At 41.5% G+C, this 17,572-nt stretch overlaps 1 protein-coding gene across 2 annotated transcripts in view; it reads right to left on the bottom strand.

Moving 5' to 3' along the window:
- Positions 1-17,572, bottom strand: part of CCDC149 (coiled-coil domain containing 149) — a 68,204-nt gene that overhangs the window by 50,206 nt on the left and 426 nt on the right. For both annotated transcript variants that reach the window (XM_032806618.2, XM_032806617.2), the window contains exons 2-3: positions 3,407-3,568; positions 2,117-2,155 (exon numbers count right to left, since the gene is read on the bottom strand). In XM_032806618.2, coding sequence (XP_032662509.1) covers positions 2,117-2,155; positions 3,407-3,466 — 99 coding nt within the window. In that variant the 5' untranslated portion in view covers positions 3,467-3,568. The remainder of the gene's footprint in view (positions 1-2,116; positions 2,156-3,406; positions 3,569-17,572) is intronic.

Below are 17,572 nucleotides of genomic sequence, written 5' to 3'. Positions count from 1 at the left end.
CCTCTGGCCAACCAGATCTGAGACAGAGGAGCCAGCTCCCCTCTCTGCCCTTTAATCTACAGTTAAAGGAGGAGGTAAACGTGGAGGGGTGGCCCTTTCACACGCTGACATGCATATGTGGAATGGCAAGTCAACAGGTGTCACTAACACAATAGAGCTAGTAAACTCAGAATAAAAGTTGACATGTGGTTTTAATTTACTCAAGTGCACATAGGCAGTATTTACAGTAGATTTAAATCTTTAGCTCTTAAAATGTACTTCCTTCTAAAGTGCTGTTTTCTAACCTTCCTGCATACATTATTTTCAGCAGTCTTCTTACTTTTCTATAGACCACTTTGCAGGGAAGTATTGTGCAGTGTTGCCAAAACTTATGAGTTCATCACAAGTCTCAACATATTTGGTGTTTTTTCCTAAAATGGCAGCTCCTGGAGTCAACTGGTTCTATGAACATCTCAGTTACCATTTTAAAAGGACGTTTTAAGTTCTGTAGGTGGCAGGAAAAAAAACTAGAAAATGTGACCTGAGTGAAGCTTAGAGAGTCAAAACAAAAAGGAACCCATAATTTGTTATTTTTAAAAGTCAAGATTTCTAAGCCAACGTCATGATTTTTTGAGGCCTGAGTTGATTTTTGAACATTTGGGGATATGGATTGGGATTTTACCTCTCTAGAGTTTAGAAGGGATATGAATTTAGGTTTTTTAAATTATGGTAGATACTGAGAAGGAAAAGCTGTTAATATGCATGTGTTAAGGGTAATTAGCATGAGCGACTCCATTTTGTAAGTTCCCCTACTTTGTATCCATCATTAACTAAAAGCGAGCACATCACGTACAAAGCTCCCAAGGGCAGCATTAATGAAAGATAAAGCCAGAAACAGGAAAGAGGATAGGAGAACAGCTGCAACGGCATAATTAAGGAAAAATTCTAGTATGCAAGGTAACAGCTGGATTGTGCACTAGCCAGCACGAGGACAATGATTAGCTGTAATAGGCTAAAGATAAGAAAATGGCTTGTTTATTGGCTAAGGCTTCTGATCCACGAGGGTAGCATGCACTCCTAAAAAGGTATATAACTTCTATGTAATCTGCAGCCTGGGTCTCTCCCTGACTAGCAGGGGGACACCATATTCGAACGTTGTTTGAACCTTGCGCAATAAAACTTTGTTGTTTGGAAACTCTGTAAATCTTTGGTTTTTGTGCCTCAGCCTAGAAACGAACGGTGTGTGGCCTACAGGTATAATTTGCAACAAATGTTAGGCACCAGGAGGGACTGATGACTGACTAAAATGGGGATTCTCAAACTCTCAATAGTGTGGGCTACACCTTAGAGAGACTGTTTCATGAACACCTTTCATTTGGGCTCACCCAGACCACCTTCCCACCTATCTGTGCTCACATATCATCCTGGGGCAAAAAAAAGTGCCTACATTCAAAGACAACAACAGGAAAATATTCATGTATTTTCGCCTGGCTTTAGTGCAATAGATGTTTTGCCCTTTTTGAGAAGTTACAATGGTTATTTTTGTCCTTCATTTCAACACACCCTCCCATTTCTTGTATTTCTCAGTAGAAACCAAGATCCATCCTCGTGCAACTGACAACTCTCTGCAGACCAACAAGTACTCTGTTGAGCATGGTATCTGAACCTCTGGCCTACAATAAGTATAAGCAATTAATACACCTCCTCACTGAAACCCTTCCAAAACCAGGACAGCATGCAATTGGAAAGAGCACCTAAACATACTGTAAATAACTCAACACATTCCTAAGCCCACTTTGACACCATGATGCCTCTATTTTTCATGTGTTTTAGGACTCAACTACAAGAAACAAATGAAGAGGGCAATCTCAACTCTCATTACCTTTGTTGATTTCAGTTGAGGTAAAATGATAGGCATAACCATTTGCTCTGTTTATTAATGATAGCTCAGATATTTCAAGAGTTAACATGTTTAAAAGAAAGCACAAGTCACTGAAGACTTCATGGTCTTCCAATGTGAACTGCAATGTCCAATTGAGTATCAGATTTTGTTTTACTGACCTCAATATAATTTTAAGAGTTTGAATTCTCACAAAATAGTTTATGTATGATGCCAACTAAAACAGAAAAAGCCTACCTGTTTCCTTTTTTCAGGAGGAAGAGAGGGATCCCCATCCTACAAATAAAGAGATGCATTTTATCAGCAGCTTATTTCTGAAATTGGTAACCATATAATCTTTGCAGCTCTGAGACTTTAAAAACACCAGAATGTATCTGAACCAAGAGTTTTCAAAAATCAGGTTTCAAGAAGTTGCAGTTTGATTAAAGACACTCCATGTTAACTTCAGAAGATTCTTGGAACTGGAAAGTTAAGATTGATTTACACTGCTAAAAACAGCCCATCATACATTTGTGCTGCACTGTTCTCCATAACAGTACATGACGTTACCATGGCATAACACCGCAGTCAGTTTTTAAATGGTAGTCTGACTTTTAGACTAATCTCCTGGGGATTGGAACAGTCTTTGTTTGTGCCTTATATACAGTCTCGGCAGAATTTAATTTTTTCTCATCAATTTTCTCTCATCAATTAATTTTCTTCAATTAACTATTTTTACAGTTGCAGGAAATTAAGGGGAGCAGGTTAGGGCAGCACTGACAGCAGGGCTATAGAGGGGTTCCTCTGCTGACTGCAGAGCTGCAGGATGCTCTCGGTGCTGTTGAGGGGCCCAAGACACTGGGTGCCAGGTGCGGAGGAGGCTGCAGTCCTGGCTTGGCAGAGCATAGATCCCCAGGCAGGGCTGCCAGGAGGACAACTAGCCACTCAATGTGGGGGAGGAGAGAGACCACCCCACGCTCAATGGCTCCGTCCCTGGGCAAGAGCCATTCAGCAGTGAGGTGGCCTTTCCCACGGCCAGAGGCTTATCCTTCTCCTTACAGCTCTGGCCAGAGGTCTCTGCTCCACCTGCCAGGACCAGTGTCTTCCTCACACCTTGCATCTGCGGAGATCCAGTGTTACCGGCCCATTGTCACGGCTCCACCCATCCACTCACTTACTCCTTTGACAGCAGGGCTGCAGAGGACTCTGTGCTGCCACAGGGCCAGTGACACCAATCCCTGCAGGCACAAGGTGCAGAGGGGAGGTTGAACTTACAGTGACTGTTACCATCATCGGTTTCAGAGTGGCAGCTGAAACCGACATTTACTAACATCTGTTGATTTCCATTGAATCCTGCCAAGCCCACTTTTATAGCACCAACTACATCAGTGCTTAACAAATGAATAATGGTGGAGCTGGGATTATACCATCTGGAAGTAGTACAGCAAACAATTTTTACAGCACACACTGCACTCACGAAAGGAAAACACTTTTTAAATTCAGGTTCATTCTTGCCCAAATCACTACAATGTTCATAAGGTAACATACAATCAGCTCCTGGTATTTCTTTTTCAGTGACTGGTGTCGTTCCCGCAGCTGATTAGCCATAAGCTTGTACTGGTCTCTCTCCTGTTGACATGTGTCCAGTTCCTTGGAAAGTATCAGCAATGCTTCTTTTTTACTTTCTAGCTTTCTTTTACATACAAGATACTGCAAGAGAGAAAAGGGAAAGTAATTGGACAAAGCATTAATTCACAAGACTGTGCTGAACTGAGAAAACTAAGTTTGCATTCTTTAAGAAAATATTTTAAGAGCAATTTATCTGTTCAGGGTTTAGAGGTTCGCGTATGTGTCTTTCTAGGTTAAAACTGAAGACTTTAATATACTAGAATCATTGGGACAGTATTTGCTGGACAAGAGAATCCTAAAATCAACTCTTAGGGCCAAACTATTCCAGCAATTTCAAGTCACAGAGTTTCCTGGCCATTTTCCCCCTACACACCATCCACAGAAGCAGCCAGGTAATTCCACAGCTTAACTTTGATTGTGGCTTTTTGGGCATACAGTAAAATGTTCTTAAAGAATTCCCAATCATCATTACCTAAATTACCATTAATTTTTAGTTCTGTAATCAGTTCCTCTATCTGTCAAGACTAGGTCTAATACAGAATTCCCCAGTATCGGCTGCAACATTTTTTGAGTTAGGAAATTGTCATCCATAATATTTAGAAATTCCAAGCATGTTTTAATACTGGCACTATGAGACCTCAAGCATGTATCATCTAAACTGAAGTTCTCCATAATCACACAGCTTTTTTCCCCTACACACAATAGATACATGCATAAGGAGCTGGCCATTCTGCTCCCTAATGTGATTTGGATATCTGTAGCAAACACCAAGTAATAGTCCATCTTATGCTTTATCTGTTTGGACATTGATCCGTACGCATGTAGAATCATTTTCTTTTGAGTTATCAGGGACTTAGAAATAGGTAATGCCATTTTTGGCAGAATGCCACTCCCCTCCCCTTTCCCCCACTTGATCCTTCCTAAACAGGTTTTAACAATTGATTTTAACATTCCTATCACAGGAATAATCAAACCAGGTTTCTGTAATACCAGCTAGATCAAATTTATGCTCATAAATGAGCAATTCCAATTCCTCTTGTTCGTTACTATCCAGGCTCCTAACACTGGCGTACAGGCCATTAAAGTTATGTACTAGTCTACGCCATGCTACCACTTTCCCTTGAGCCCTGATTTTAAGAGAAAAGTTGGAGAAAGTGTATATACACATTTATCATGCTTTTCTGCCATATCTGAATTTTAATTCTCAAAAAGCGTTTAGACCAGTGGTTCTCAAACTAGGGCCACCGCTTGTTCAGGGAAAGCCCCTGGTGGGTTGGGCCGGTTTCGGCAGGTTCAGCCGATCACAGCTCCCAGTGGCCGCGGTTCACCACTCCAAGCCAATGAGAGCTGCAGGAAGCGGGTGGGCTGAGGAACGTAATGGCCGCCACTTCCCGCTGTCCCCATTGGTCTAGAGCGATGAACCGTGGCCACTGGGAGCTGCGATCAGCCGAACCTGTGGACGCGGCAGGTAAACAAACTGGCCCGGCCCACCAGAGGCTTTTCCTGAACAAGTGGCAACCCTAGTTTGAGAACCACTGGTTTAGACAACTTGCTTCAGTTTTTACAATGTGCAGTCAGACTCTCTGACCAAACACGAGAGGATGTTTGTGAAGAAATGCTATATTTCTACTGCACATACTGTACAACTTGATGTTATTCACATGAGATATAGTACTAAATACATTTCAAATTTGCCCTGTAAGAGACCAAACATCACAGCATTCATGAAAACAATTTATAGTTTCATTATACACTCTGACAAGAATACTTTGTCATTATGGGTTTTTATACAAAGCAACAGCATCAGCACTTCCATACTGTTCAAGTCAGTATAGTTCTTCAGGATAAAAATCATTACTAATATATACTACTTGCCTGGAATTGACTTACTTAACTTCAATTTAAAATGAGTAAGGAAAAGGTTGGGGGACTGTCTGATACATTAGTACAGCTAATGTCTTCCAAAAATGGCAAATGCTTAGTTGCAAAACCAAAAGGGAAATGAAAAGCAATTCCAAGAAGGATTTGAGCTGCTGGAGAGGACACTTCCACCTTGGATTAATTTTATTCCTGGCACCAAAGAAGTTGAAACACTGCCATAAATGTTCTGGATTATGATGCCTTAGCATAAGCCTCATGAAGGCAACTGTACCTCTCTACTTGTGTCCTTACTGACACCTTGAAAGTGGCAAATCCCTGGTAAAAACCCAGAAAGGCATCCAGAATCTAAAACGTAATGCTGTCAGAGTTACTCTAATGATAGCAAAAACAAGTCTAAATGTCAACAAACAATTCTACTCATCCATTTCTACGTTCTTTCCCACCCTACTTTAAAGCCAACCAAAAGTAAGCGATATCTGTGCAAGATTATGAATTGCTACTTGGAAGTAACATCACAAGCCAAAAGTTATGACTTCAGGTGAATAAAGCTGTTGGAATAGAAAACCATCTTGCTAATAGAAATGTTTTCATGCGGCATAACATATCTCTAATAAAAGAAAAAGATAAACAGAAGGGATTAAAACAATACTAAATATGAGACCTGAGAATTATCTATAAAGGGCCTTTCAAAGTTACCTATAAAAGTCTGCCTCCAACTGTCTTGCTGATAAATCACTTGAATTTCAAACCTTTTCCTTTATGAAGGATTCTTCTTTGAAGAACCCCCTTTCCTTTATTCAGATGTTCTCATATACGTAAGCCGCACAGATTCCTTCTCCAAATAATTACTAGCTACCAGAAATGGCAATTGGACAGGTAAACTAATATATATAAAAGTGAAAGCAAACCAAAATTCCTTGTAAAAAAAGTCCCCATGCTCATTTATTGACCAGGAACAACGGGACTGGCACATGCAGTCAGCCTGATGTGGACCACAGAACTGGTTATGCAATATGTATAATGAGAAGGGAGCAGCAATTGAACACCTCATATCAGAAGATGTTCACAGTAAGGCCACGTCTAGACTACGCGCCGTATCGGCGCGTTAAAATCGATTGCTCGGGGATCGATATATCGCATCTAATCTAGACGGGATATATCAATCCCTGAGCGTGCTTATATCGATTCCGGAACTCCACCAACCCCAACGGAGTTCCAGAATCGACATGGCGAGCCACGGACATCGATCCCGCGCGGTGAGGACGGGTGAGTAAATCGATTTTAGATATTCGACTTCAGCTACGCTATTCACATAGCTGAAATTGCGTATCTAAAATCGATTTTATCCCGTAGTGTAGACCAGCCCTAAGTAACTACCTCCAAGCACCACTAGTACCAGCTGGGTAGAACCAGTGTTAAGATTCAGGCCTTCAGACCATAACATGGAATTACAAAGAAAGATTTGTTAGTTACAAGAGCTACATGGTAGCCTGTAACTATACTGCAGTACAAATGTAGGCTTTCAACCAGTAAATATAGATCAAATGCTAAACAAAAATAGATCCTGCCATCCATGTCAGGTATCCATTAGGAGTATATTCAGAGCATGAAAGAACTTGTCACCTTTTACGGGGAGCAGATAATTTTCCCTAATCAATTAGGCTAGCAGTCAGTGACTGAGCCATGAACAGTTGGTGACAGCTGTGTTCAGGGTCCAAATGAAAAGGCATCACAATCTCCTCCACACAAACAGTGAATTGTGCTCTGACTTAGTGACTTATATACTGATGAAGAGCGATACATCAGAAGGTGGCCTGATATTTCTATGTAGGCATTTTTACCTTCTAAAAGGATTTAAAAAATAATACGACGTTCGCTTCTGTGGACTTATGATGTCAAAAGGAAAAAAAAATAATCTACAGTAATAGCCTATTCTGCTAAGTTTGATGATTCTCCAAAACTGATTCTCCAGAACTATGTTCCCAATTTTAATCTATTCATTATAAGGTGAAAAACAAATTATATCAAGACAGAATTCAAAGTAGGCATGCCAGACACCATGAAATGCATATGCTTTTTACCAGTGAAAAAAGGAATTAATAATAGCCATAAAGCGAATGAGGCCAACTGAACACCAAAAGAGGAGTGTATTTAAGGAAATAAGTGGCCCTGTTTAAATCTGCATATCTGAATAAATGAGACCAGCAGAACCAGTGTGGTGTCAATTAAAAGAGAACACAACACAGACTTGAATATTCTGTTTTGAATAAAGCAAGAAATGGGTGATTTTTAAATGTGGTCTGTACAAAAAATATCCAATAGCTGTTTCTGTTTACATGAATGCCAGAGGTTTCCTCTTCTCAAGTGGAAGAAAAAAGGTTACGTACAGTCTGCCACAAAATCTGTGAGATATGAACAAAATGAATTCTGTAATGTAGTGTAGACGCAGTGAAATATTTTATACCACCCTCCCCCCCAAAAAATTTTCATCTTTTCTGAATGGTTATATTAAGTTGTTTTTTTAAAATCCAAGAAAGCTTCCTTTTCAATGTCAGCTAAAAACAACAAAACAAGAAGTTACCCATGAACCTGACTGCGAACCTTCAATCTAAACAGTTAAAGAGTACAGCTTTCCTTATTTGCCTAGTGACTTTTATCTACCAATTAACTGTTATCTGCAATAAAGCAAATGATAATTGCTACAAGGCAGATCATAATAATTAAAAGGAATATATATGACAAACTACTATATTGCCTGAACTGCTTTACTACCTGATAACTTCTTTAGAGAAATCGAGTAAGAGACTGATATTACAGGAAAGTGGAATTGTGCCAAGGTGACTCTCTCTACATCAAACACTTACTATTTGTCCATTGTTATTTTTAGTGACAAATCTGGTTAGATCTCATCAGCTACTGTACAGACATGGTTTAATAATCCGATGAAGGTGGGACACAGTCAAGGTTTTAGATTTTTACAAAAATGCATGACAAGTTCATACCACAAAATAGTTTAGAAACGTGTCTATAATGCATTTGTATAAATGACTGGCTTATACCTTGGTATTTCCCTTCTTGCCATTATTTCCACATCAAGTCACCAACTCGCTGAGAGCAAGAGTAATGAAAACATCTCTAACCTTTGCTTATGAATCACTGCGGACTGCATTCTACATGTTCTCAACACTCTGGAATAAGTGCAACTCCTAATTTTTGGTAGGAACTCAGTGGTACTATACAAAGATCTTGAAACTTTCCTTCTACTGCTATTTCCATTCTTGAGAGGTGAAACTATACAATCAAATCTTTTGGACAAGAAATCCGGATCACTAATGTTTCACTCCGACAAATATTAATGCCTTTATCTTCACAACCCCCTCTCCCATGAGGTATTTCAGAAATGGGGGACTGAGGGACTGAAAGATTAATGCTAAAATTTCTAAATCTTAATGATGGAGTAACCTTCGAGTTGCCACGGGGCTGACTTTCCACAGGTCAGCACTGGCTTCTCCCGCTGACTTCAGTTGCAAGGTTGAGTGCTCAGCACACCTGAAAATTAGGCTTTAGGTATCTAGCTAGGTCTGAGGAACACATTTAGTGGCTACCTGTGACAATTCTGGTTGAAGTGACTTTCCCAGCATCACATACGAAGTCTGTGACAAAGCCAAAGATAGAAAACAGTTCTTCTGGGTTTCAGTCAATTGCTTTACCCATTAGACAATCCTTTTTCTTCCTACAGTTCCTTCTTCCTTCACTATAAACCAGGGATTGGCAACCTTTCGCATGTGGCTCGCTAGGGTAAGCACCCTGGCGGGCTGGACGATTTGTTTACCTGCAGCGTCTGCACGTTCGGCCAATCGCAGCTCCCACTGGCCGCGGTTCGCTGTTCCAGGCCAATGGAGGCTGCAGGAAGTGGCAGCCAGCACATCCCTCAGCCCACGCACTGCTTCCCACAGCCCCCATTGGCCTGGAATGGCAAACCGCAGCCAGTGGGAACTACGATCGGCCAAACCTGCAGATGCTGCAGGTAAACAAACGGGTCCAGCCTGACAGTGGATTTCCATGACAGGCTGCATGCCAAAAGTTGCTGGTCCCTGCTATACACTTTTCAGCCGATGAAGTACACAAGGCAGGGGTCCTATAGGCAACAGGGTCCTATAGGCTCCCTGGGGATCAGAGTTTAGTCACAGTTACTTGAATCACTGAACATTATTTGTCCTGGTCTACACTGACTTCACTAGAGGTCAGCATCATGTAATTCAGTGATCTCCAAAGGGGGGTGCACAAGAGAAGCGCCGCCGGAGCAGTGCTGCTTCCCCCCCTCACACACACACTTCAGCATTTCGGCTGGGAGTCCGAGCAGCTTTTTTTTTTTCTCTCTGCATTTTGACAGTTTGGCCGGGAGCAGAGAGTGTGTGCTCAAAAAACTTTTACTGATGTGGTGCTCAATCAAAAAAGTTTGGAGACCACTGATCTGATTTGATTTCATTTTTCAAAGACATATTCAAAGAGCATATTTGGTAATGTAGACAAGCCCTTAAGGGATTTACGGTCTTTGTGTCAGATCTTATTACCCATGTTCAGCCTTCTTGTGGTACCCATTGGATACCTTTTTCCTGTTCTGGACCATAGAGGGCAGAGAGACAGTATTCACCTCTTTCACCCCTCTTGCTTCCCCAGGATCCAACTGTCTGTACTGCCCAAGAAAAGTGGCAGCCACTGCACTAACCACCCCAACAGTTAGGAAGTTTTTTCTAATGCCCAACCTAAACCACCCTTGGTGCAATTTAACCCCATTGCTTCTTGTCCTATCCTCAGAGGTTAAGGAGAATAATTTTTCTCCCTCTTCCTCACAACAACCTCTTATGCATTTGAAAACTTCGTTAGTTTTTTCTTCTCCAGACTAAAGAAACCCAATTTCTTCAATCTTCCCGTATAGGGCATGTTTTTTAGACCTTTAATCATTTTTGTTGCTCTTCTCTGGACTTTTTCCAATTTGTCCACATCTTTCCTGAAATGTGGCACCCAGAACTGGACACAATACTCCAATGAGGTCTAATCAGCGCAGAGCAGAATTATTTCTCATATTTTGCTCACAACACTCCTGCTAATACATCCGAAAATGATGTTTGCCTTTTTTGTGTTACATAGTTCACTCATATTTAGCTTTTGATCCACAATGATCCCCAGACCCCTTTCTGCAGTACTCCTTCCTAGGCACTCATTACCCATTTTGTATGTATACAACTGATTTTTCTTTCCCAAGTGGAGTACTTAGCATCCATCTTTATTAAATTTCATCTTATTTACTTCAGACCATTTCTTCAGTTTGTCCAGATCATTTTGAATTTTTATCCTATCCTGCAAAGAACTTGCAACCTCTCCCAGGTTGGTATTGTCTGCAAACTTTAAGTCTACTATCTATGCCACTATTTAAAACAGAACTAGACTCAGAACTGATCCTTTTGGGACCCCCCTCATGCCTGTCCAGCTTGACTGTGAACCACTGATAACTACTCTCTTGGGACAGTTTTCAAACCAGTTATACACCCTCCTTATAGTAGTTTCATCTAGATTGTATTTCCATAGTTTATTTATGAGACGGTCATGCAAGACAGTATCAAAAACCCTACTAAAGTCAAGATATACTACATACTGTATACTGTTTCCCCTCCATCCACCAGGCTTGTTACCCTGTCAAAAAAAGCTGACTGTTACTTATCACCTTATTATCTTCTCGGTGATCGCAAACTGATTGCTTAATAATTTGCTCCATTACTTTTCCAAGCTCACTGGTCTGTAATTCCCCCTTTTTATAGATTGGCACTATATTTGCCCTTTTCCAGTCCTCTGGAATCTCTTCCATGACTTTTCAAAGATAATTGCTAACGGCTCAGAAATTTCCTCAGTCAGTTCCTTGAATATTCTAGGATATATTTCATCAGGACCTGGTGACTTGAAGACATCTAACTTGTCTAAGTAATTTTTAACTTGCTCTTTCCCTATTTTAGCCTCTGATCCTACCTCATTTTCAGTGGCATTCACTATGTTAGACTTCCTATCGCTACTAATCTTTTTGGTGAAAACTGAAACAAAAAGAAATCATTTAACACTTCTGACATTTCCACATTTTCTGTTATTGTTCCCCATCCCCACTTCATTGAGTAGTGGACCTACCCTATCCTTGGTTTTCCTCTTGTTTCTAATGTATTTGTAGAATGTTTTCTTGTTACTCTTTATATCTCTAGCTATTTTATTCTCGTTTTGTGCCTTGGCTTTTCTAATAATGTCCCTACATACTTGTTTATATTCATCCTTTGCAATTTGACCTAATATAAGCCAAGTTTAAATCAATTTAAGACAGTACACACATGGGTTTGTACTGATTTTTAAACTCATTTTAGTTAAACCCAGAGCAATTTTTGTGAACACAAGGCTTAAGTGATTGCCTCAGCTCACAGGAAATCTGTGATAGAACTGCAAACTGAATCTTGATCTTCCAAGTCTGAAGGCAGCGCCACTGCCAGCAAAAATACAGTAGTAAGGATGGCATGGTACGGTAGTGCTGCAGCCTTCAGAGCTGGGCCCCTGGGCAGCAGCCGCCACTGTCCAACTGCCCAGCTCTGAAGGGAGCACCGAAGTAAGGGTGCAATACCATGACCCCTCTATAATCACCTTGTGCCTTCCCCACTATGACTCCCTTTTGGGTTGGAACCCCGAGTTTGAGAAAAGCTGGTCTCTCCAGTGAAATCTGTATAGTACAGGTTAAAAAGTACACAAAAGACCAGATTTCACGGTCTATGACGCATTTTTTATGGCTGTGAATTTGGTAGGGCCCTAATCATAGCCTAAACTTGGTCTGATCAATGAGGCTCTGCATGGGTACAAGGGCTCATCCACATGGGTTTAATTTCAGGATCAGAGCCCAAACTTGGAGTTTGTATGCTAAAATATTTTGGAGGTCTAATGAGCAAATTAAAGTCGAGTATTTTTAAGAAGTCCAAGGACATTTCCCTCCACCATCATCATTTAAAAAAAAACAAACCTTTTTGTCCCCATCCCCCATGTTCCTCCAAGACTGATGAGAAAAATTCTGTCCTGACATTTCATATTGTATAAAAAACAGAATAGAGAAAATGCATATTTCAGTCTTTCATTTTATTGTGTATTTGACGCAGCATTGTGTGTGTTGACAGTTAGGCCCCAATCCTGGAAGTAGCTGAATTAGCATAGACCCCCCAGGCTCACACAAATTCCCACTGATGTCACTGTAAGTTGTCACAGTTTCATGGCTCTGTTTTGGAGTGCAAGATTAGGGCCTTAGACCACAATCTTGCAATGTTATGCATGCAGAGCCCCAGTGAAATCAGTGGGTTCACCCACATGAATCATACTGTAAGATTGGGAAATTTCAAACAGCAGCAGGAGAGAGAAGAGCATTTTGGTTGTGTAAAAAGGAAAATGTGCTTGTAGAACAGCAGAGGCTGTGGGCATAATACAGTGGCTACTTTTAACTCACTTGAAGAGACATCAGCTTGAAATTTATTTAGTTTCCAGCTGATGTCTCTTCATGTGGTTGCCTGCTAGTTTGGGTTTGCGCCTGTGTTACCAATTGTTAACAGCCTGTTACTATTTTTTAAGTGCAGATAGTTCAGAGGTTTGTATAAGGCATGTAAAACAGAAATAATATTTTCAAAATTTAATACTGAATTGTTACTTCTACCTATTGAGGCTACAGGCCCAAATCTTTGTCTACCGTAAAGATTTTGCACAACTTAAGTGCACAATTCTTCTAAAGTTGATATCTAAAGCCTTGCATTTGCAATAAGATTAGAAAAAAAACTAGAGTCCATTTTGTCTCAAACATGAACAAAGCTGTGTATACATACTATTGGCTACCACAGCACACTTATGTTCAAGTGCAATCCACTCTCAACCTTTGTTTTCTGTTGACACTATCTAAAAGCTTAAAGCAATTTAAAGCCTATAGCCCTAATACTGCAATTTGATATGTGCACAGGTGAACCCCTGTGACTCTTGGGCTGGCAATTGCAGGATCGGTGCCTATGTAAGAACTGCCTTCTGGTAGTAATCAGGAAGTTAGTTCATGCAAGGAAAAACAAATTTAAAGTTTGGGCCCAAAGCAACTTGTGACAATGTCACTTACAGCTGTGCTATCCAGCGCCAATATTTAACATGCGACATACACCCAATGAGAGGCAGTGCACCATGAAGTTTCACATTGTATAAACTTCTGAAGGATGCCTAGCAGTTACAGATGAAGAGTGAGGAGGCAAGGAACATCCACAAGCTAGCCAAATGACTAAAACATTATGGAGCTTCCCTTCCTGCACCTGTAGAGCGCCCACCTTGAGAAATTATCACCAAACACGTCATCACAAACTTTTAAAAGAAGTATCATTGAAAGGAACACACATTCCTTATTCTACAAGAGAGGCTCCAAGTCTGGCAGCCCACACATGGTCACTGCAGCGTTTTGGGTCCGCACGGGACTGTTTCTAGCTTTGAAGTGCTTTGGGAAGGGAGGCGCAAACCAAAGGCCAAGGATCAGCAATCCAGGGGCTGGCTGTCACGTGGTGGCACACAGCCCATTAGGATCAGGAATAGCGCAACACTCAGGGCTTGGCTACACTTGCAAGTTGCAGTGCTGGTGAGGGGGTTACAGCGCTGCAACTTACCAGGTGTCCACACTTACAGAGCTCAGCCAGCGCTGCAACTCCCTTCCTGCAGCGCTGGCTGTACACCTGGTCTGCTACGTGGTGTAGCGAATGCAGCGACTGACTCATTGCACGACTTGCTCATCAAGGTGTGGAGACACACTCACCAGCCGCTGTTATTAAATCGGCCCAGGGTATTAGACGAGAATATCGCACAATTCCTCTGAGGAATACAACAAACCCGCGAAAGTACTCAGAACACACACCCAGCAGCCTACTTATCCTAAAAAACAACCAAGCTGTTGTCCTTGCTACAGGGAGCCAAGCCGAGGCTTTTGGAAATGGTTACAAGCTTGTTTTGCTTGAAGGCGAGCCACAAACAGTACCATGGGGGGGGGTGGGGGGAGGAGTTCCATTCGGATTGGCCTGCTTATCTGGTCTGAAGCCTTTTACATTTAAGAAGTGATTGAGAGAGTGGTCACGGCGAAATGAGCCAGACATTGCAAGCAGGGAGCTCACAGTGCTATGCTCAAAAAATCCACTCCTCTGTAACTCCCAACACTCCCTGATCACACCCTACCACCTCCACCCCTCCCCCTTTTGAAAAGCACAGTCCTAGCTGCTTGACGCTGGGATAGCCTGCCCACAGATCACCACTCCCACCGCGCTGCAATGTGCGGCCACATTGCAGCGTGGTCGCTGTCAGTGTGGCCACTGCGCAGCGTCTGGCCCTCACACCTTGTGCAGCTGAAGGCGACCACAGCTGTAACTACCAGCCTGCAAAAATTGTAAGTGTAGGCATGCCCTAAAGGCTCCGCTCAAGCAGCTGTTACTGGCAGCACCTTGCTCTGATATCTTGTGGGGTACATGATGCTAGGTCATTACTGGGAGATGTCGTCGTGCAAGGGGCTGGCCTATGGGCGTCAAACTCCTGAACTACCCCCAAGAGGCATAATCAGTTATTATAAAGACTGGAAATGAAGCATTCCAGGTAATTTTCACACTAATGGAACATTTGTAAATTTTGTGGTCCAACTGAATAAATGAATGAAGTTTGGACATTTCTCGCATCCTTATTTTCGTGACATCTTCTGTTCTGCAAACATCTAGAAATTTAACACACTTCTTTTCTCTCGCCATTTCCACTTAAGCAAAAGATGAATATTGAATGTTCCTGTGGGCTCTCGAATTCCAGATTTTGCCTTGGCCTCTAAATTGTTAGTCATTAGGTCCTGGCTTGAGGATATATTTCACACAGATGTGAGATGATTCAGATTACTGCAATACCACCTCCCGTGGAGCAAAGTATCTAAGAGATGGTTACACCACACCCGCCGCATAAACAGCATGGTTAAGGTAATGCCCTCACTCTCTTAATGTAACCGCCGCGTCACCAAAAGTTACCAGCTCTACCCGCCATCACCTGACAGCCCAGCGGACCAATGTGGGGAAAAGATGCTCCCTAACCAAAGGAAGGAGGAAGTTTTTCCTTTGTTAGCCCACCCCGTGTTCAATTAGACCCGGAGTGAAAAAGATCAACGGACACGCTCACTTACTGACGTAGTAAGTTTAGAAGGAATTAGGTTTACCCTCCGTTTATTTTTTGTACCTGTTTACTGCAATTAGAGGCTAGAATCAATGGCGTATTTGGGTATTTTTTTTTTGTGTGTAACTAAATTTGGTGGCCCAGGCGGACCAGTTTATGTGTTTGATCTGTTGTCTGTGGAGTAGCTGCTATGCTAATCTCTCCCAGAGGGTTCTTTTACCTTCTTTCTTTAATTTTAAAGCCTTTTTTTCTGAATATTGGATTGGATTTTTTCTTATTTTACATCAGGGATTGGATCGGACTCACCAGGAATTGGTGGGGGATACCGGGGGATGTAATTCTCCTTGTTTTAAAGATCCAGGGGTTTGATCTCTGTTCAGCAGGAAGGTGCAGTCTCAAGCTTCTAGGGAGGGGAGGTTTGGGGGGACGGGAGTGATCCAGACACTGGAAATTCTGGAGTGGCGCCATACCAGATCTAGTAGTAATTACTTAGAAGTGTCATGCAGGTCCCCATTGTACCTAAAGTTAGAGTGGGGATGAACTGACACCCCTATTTGAAAATAGGGAGATCCCGCACCAAATGCACTGTGAATTTACGCATTGATCAGCTGAGGATAGTCGTAAAAAGTAATCAGCCAAAAGCAACACGCACTAGTAATATTACTAAGAATGCTTAGCCACTTATGTAATGTATCGGACACCTTCAACGTGCTACGAACATTAATTTTTTGAGATTGGGCTAACTTCAAAGGATCAGGTTTGGTTTAAATTTCAGATAACACCACTAAATTTGTTAGCTCCATTTGCATTTTTAAAGTGCTTTTAAAAACGAATATTAAATTTAAATTGAGCCCTGCACATGTGATCTCCATTTCAGTTATTAGGTTTAATTAGCGGATTGTAGGATTCACTCCTATGATAGTTTACACCTTTAATAAAACCAGCCCATATTACTTGCTTGCCAGAACTCCTCCTGAACTATTGAATTGCTTAAATATAAAATCTACCACAGAAAATAGGTGTCAGTTCTAGTAGTTATGCTCTCCTTGGGCTGGAATTCAAGACACTATGATTACTATTACCTTGTGCACTTTCATCGAATTAGCTAATTTCCTTTCATAATTAGCAATGGCTGTAGTTTGACATTTTTGCTTCTAATACTAGAAGGAACCCGAGATGCTGCATAAAAGATTATAAAGGTGAGTTAAAAGTGAACTCACGCTCCCCTCCTGAATTCGGCCCCGCCAGAAGTTAGCAATCCTGGGAATTTTTTTGAGTATCAGAGGCTTTTTTTTTTAATGGCACAACACCATTTGAAACACACGGGCAATTATTGTACACAGCATGAAACACAAGGTGTAGGACTCAATCCCACTGAACAGTACTCATCTTTAGTGGCTAGCAAAGGAGAATGCATTTTTTGACAGTAGCAGCACGAGTGAGAAACTCCTGAATCCCATAGAAGATTTTTTCCTACTCTTTGGCAAGGTGACGTATAATTGAGTTTTATATGCGTCATCTGAGATAGGGTATTTAGGCTAAATAGTTTGGTGAGAATTAAACAATAACTATAGCACATCAGTTGCTAACAGCCAACAACCATATATTGGTGGGACACTTTATTTCCCTACTCCCATGGTTGCTTATGAGAAGTAAGTATACACCAACTATGAACTGTTTTTAAAGATGCGAGCACTAGAGCTGTCAGCTTCATTGCGGTTGTGGTGTATACTAGAAAATAGTTGGGAAATTCAGTCAAATCCGTGATTTGCCAAACAAATATTTTTCTCTTGAAAGGTTCTAAGCAGGATGGAATTTCTGGCTCTCTGGGATCCACCTTTCCGAGTAGCTAGTAATCTGGGTTGAGGGCAACTTGTGATGTGGGAGAGTTCAATTCATAGTTTTCTGCTATCTGATTTGGGAAAGATATTAGCCAGGCTCATGCCTAAAGCGAGTGCCCTCCGCTACATGGTGTACTCA

The sequence above is a fragment of the Chelonoidis abingdonii genome, chromosome 5, assembly GCF_003597395.2.
Source record: "Chelonoidis abingdonii isolate Lonesome George chromosome 5, CheloAbing_2.0, whole genome shotgun sequence".
NCBI classification, from domain to species: domain Eukaryota; kingdom Metazoa; phylum Chordata; order Testudines; family Testudinidae; genus Chelonoidis; species Chelonoidis abingdonii.
This window is presented reverse-complemented; position numbering and strand designations above follow the sequence as displayed.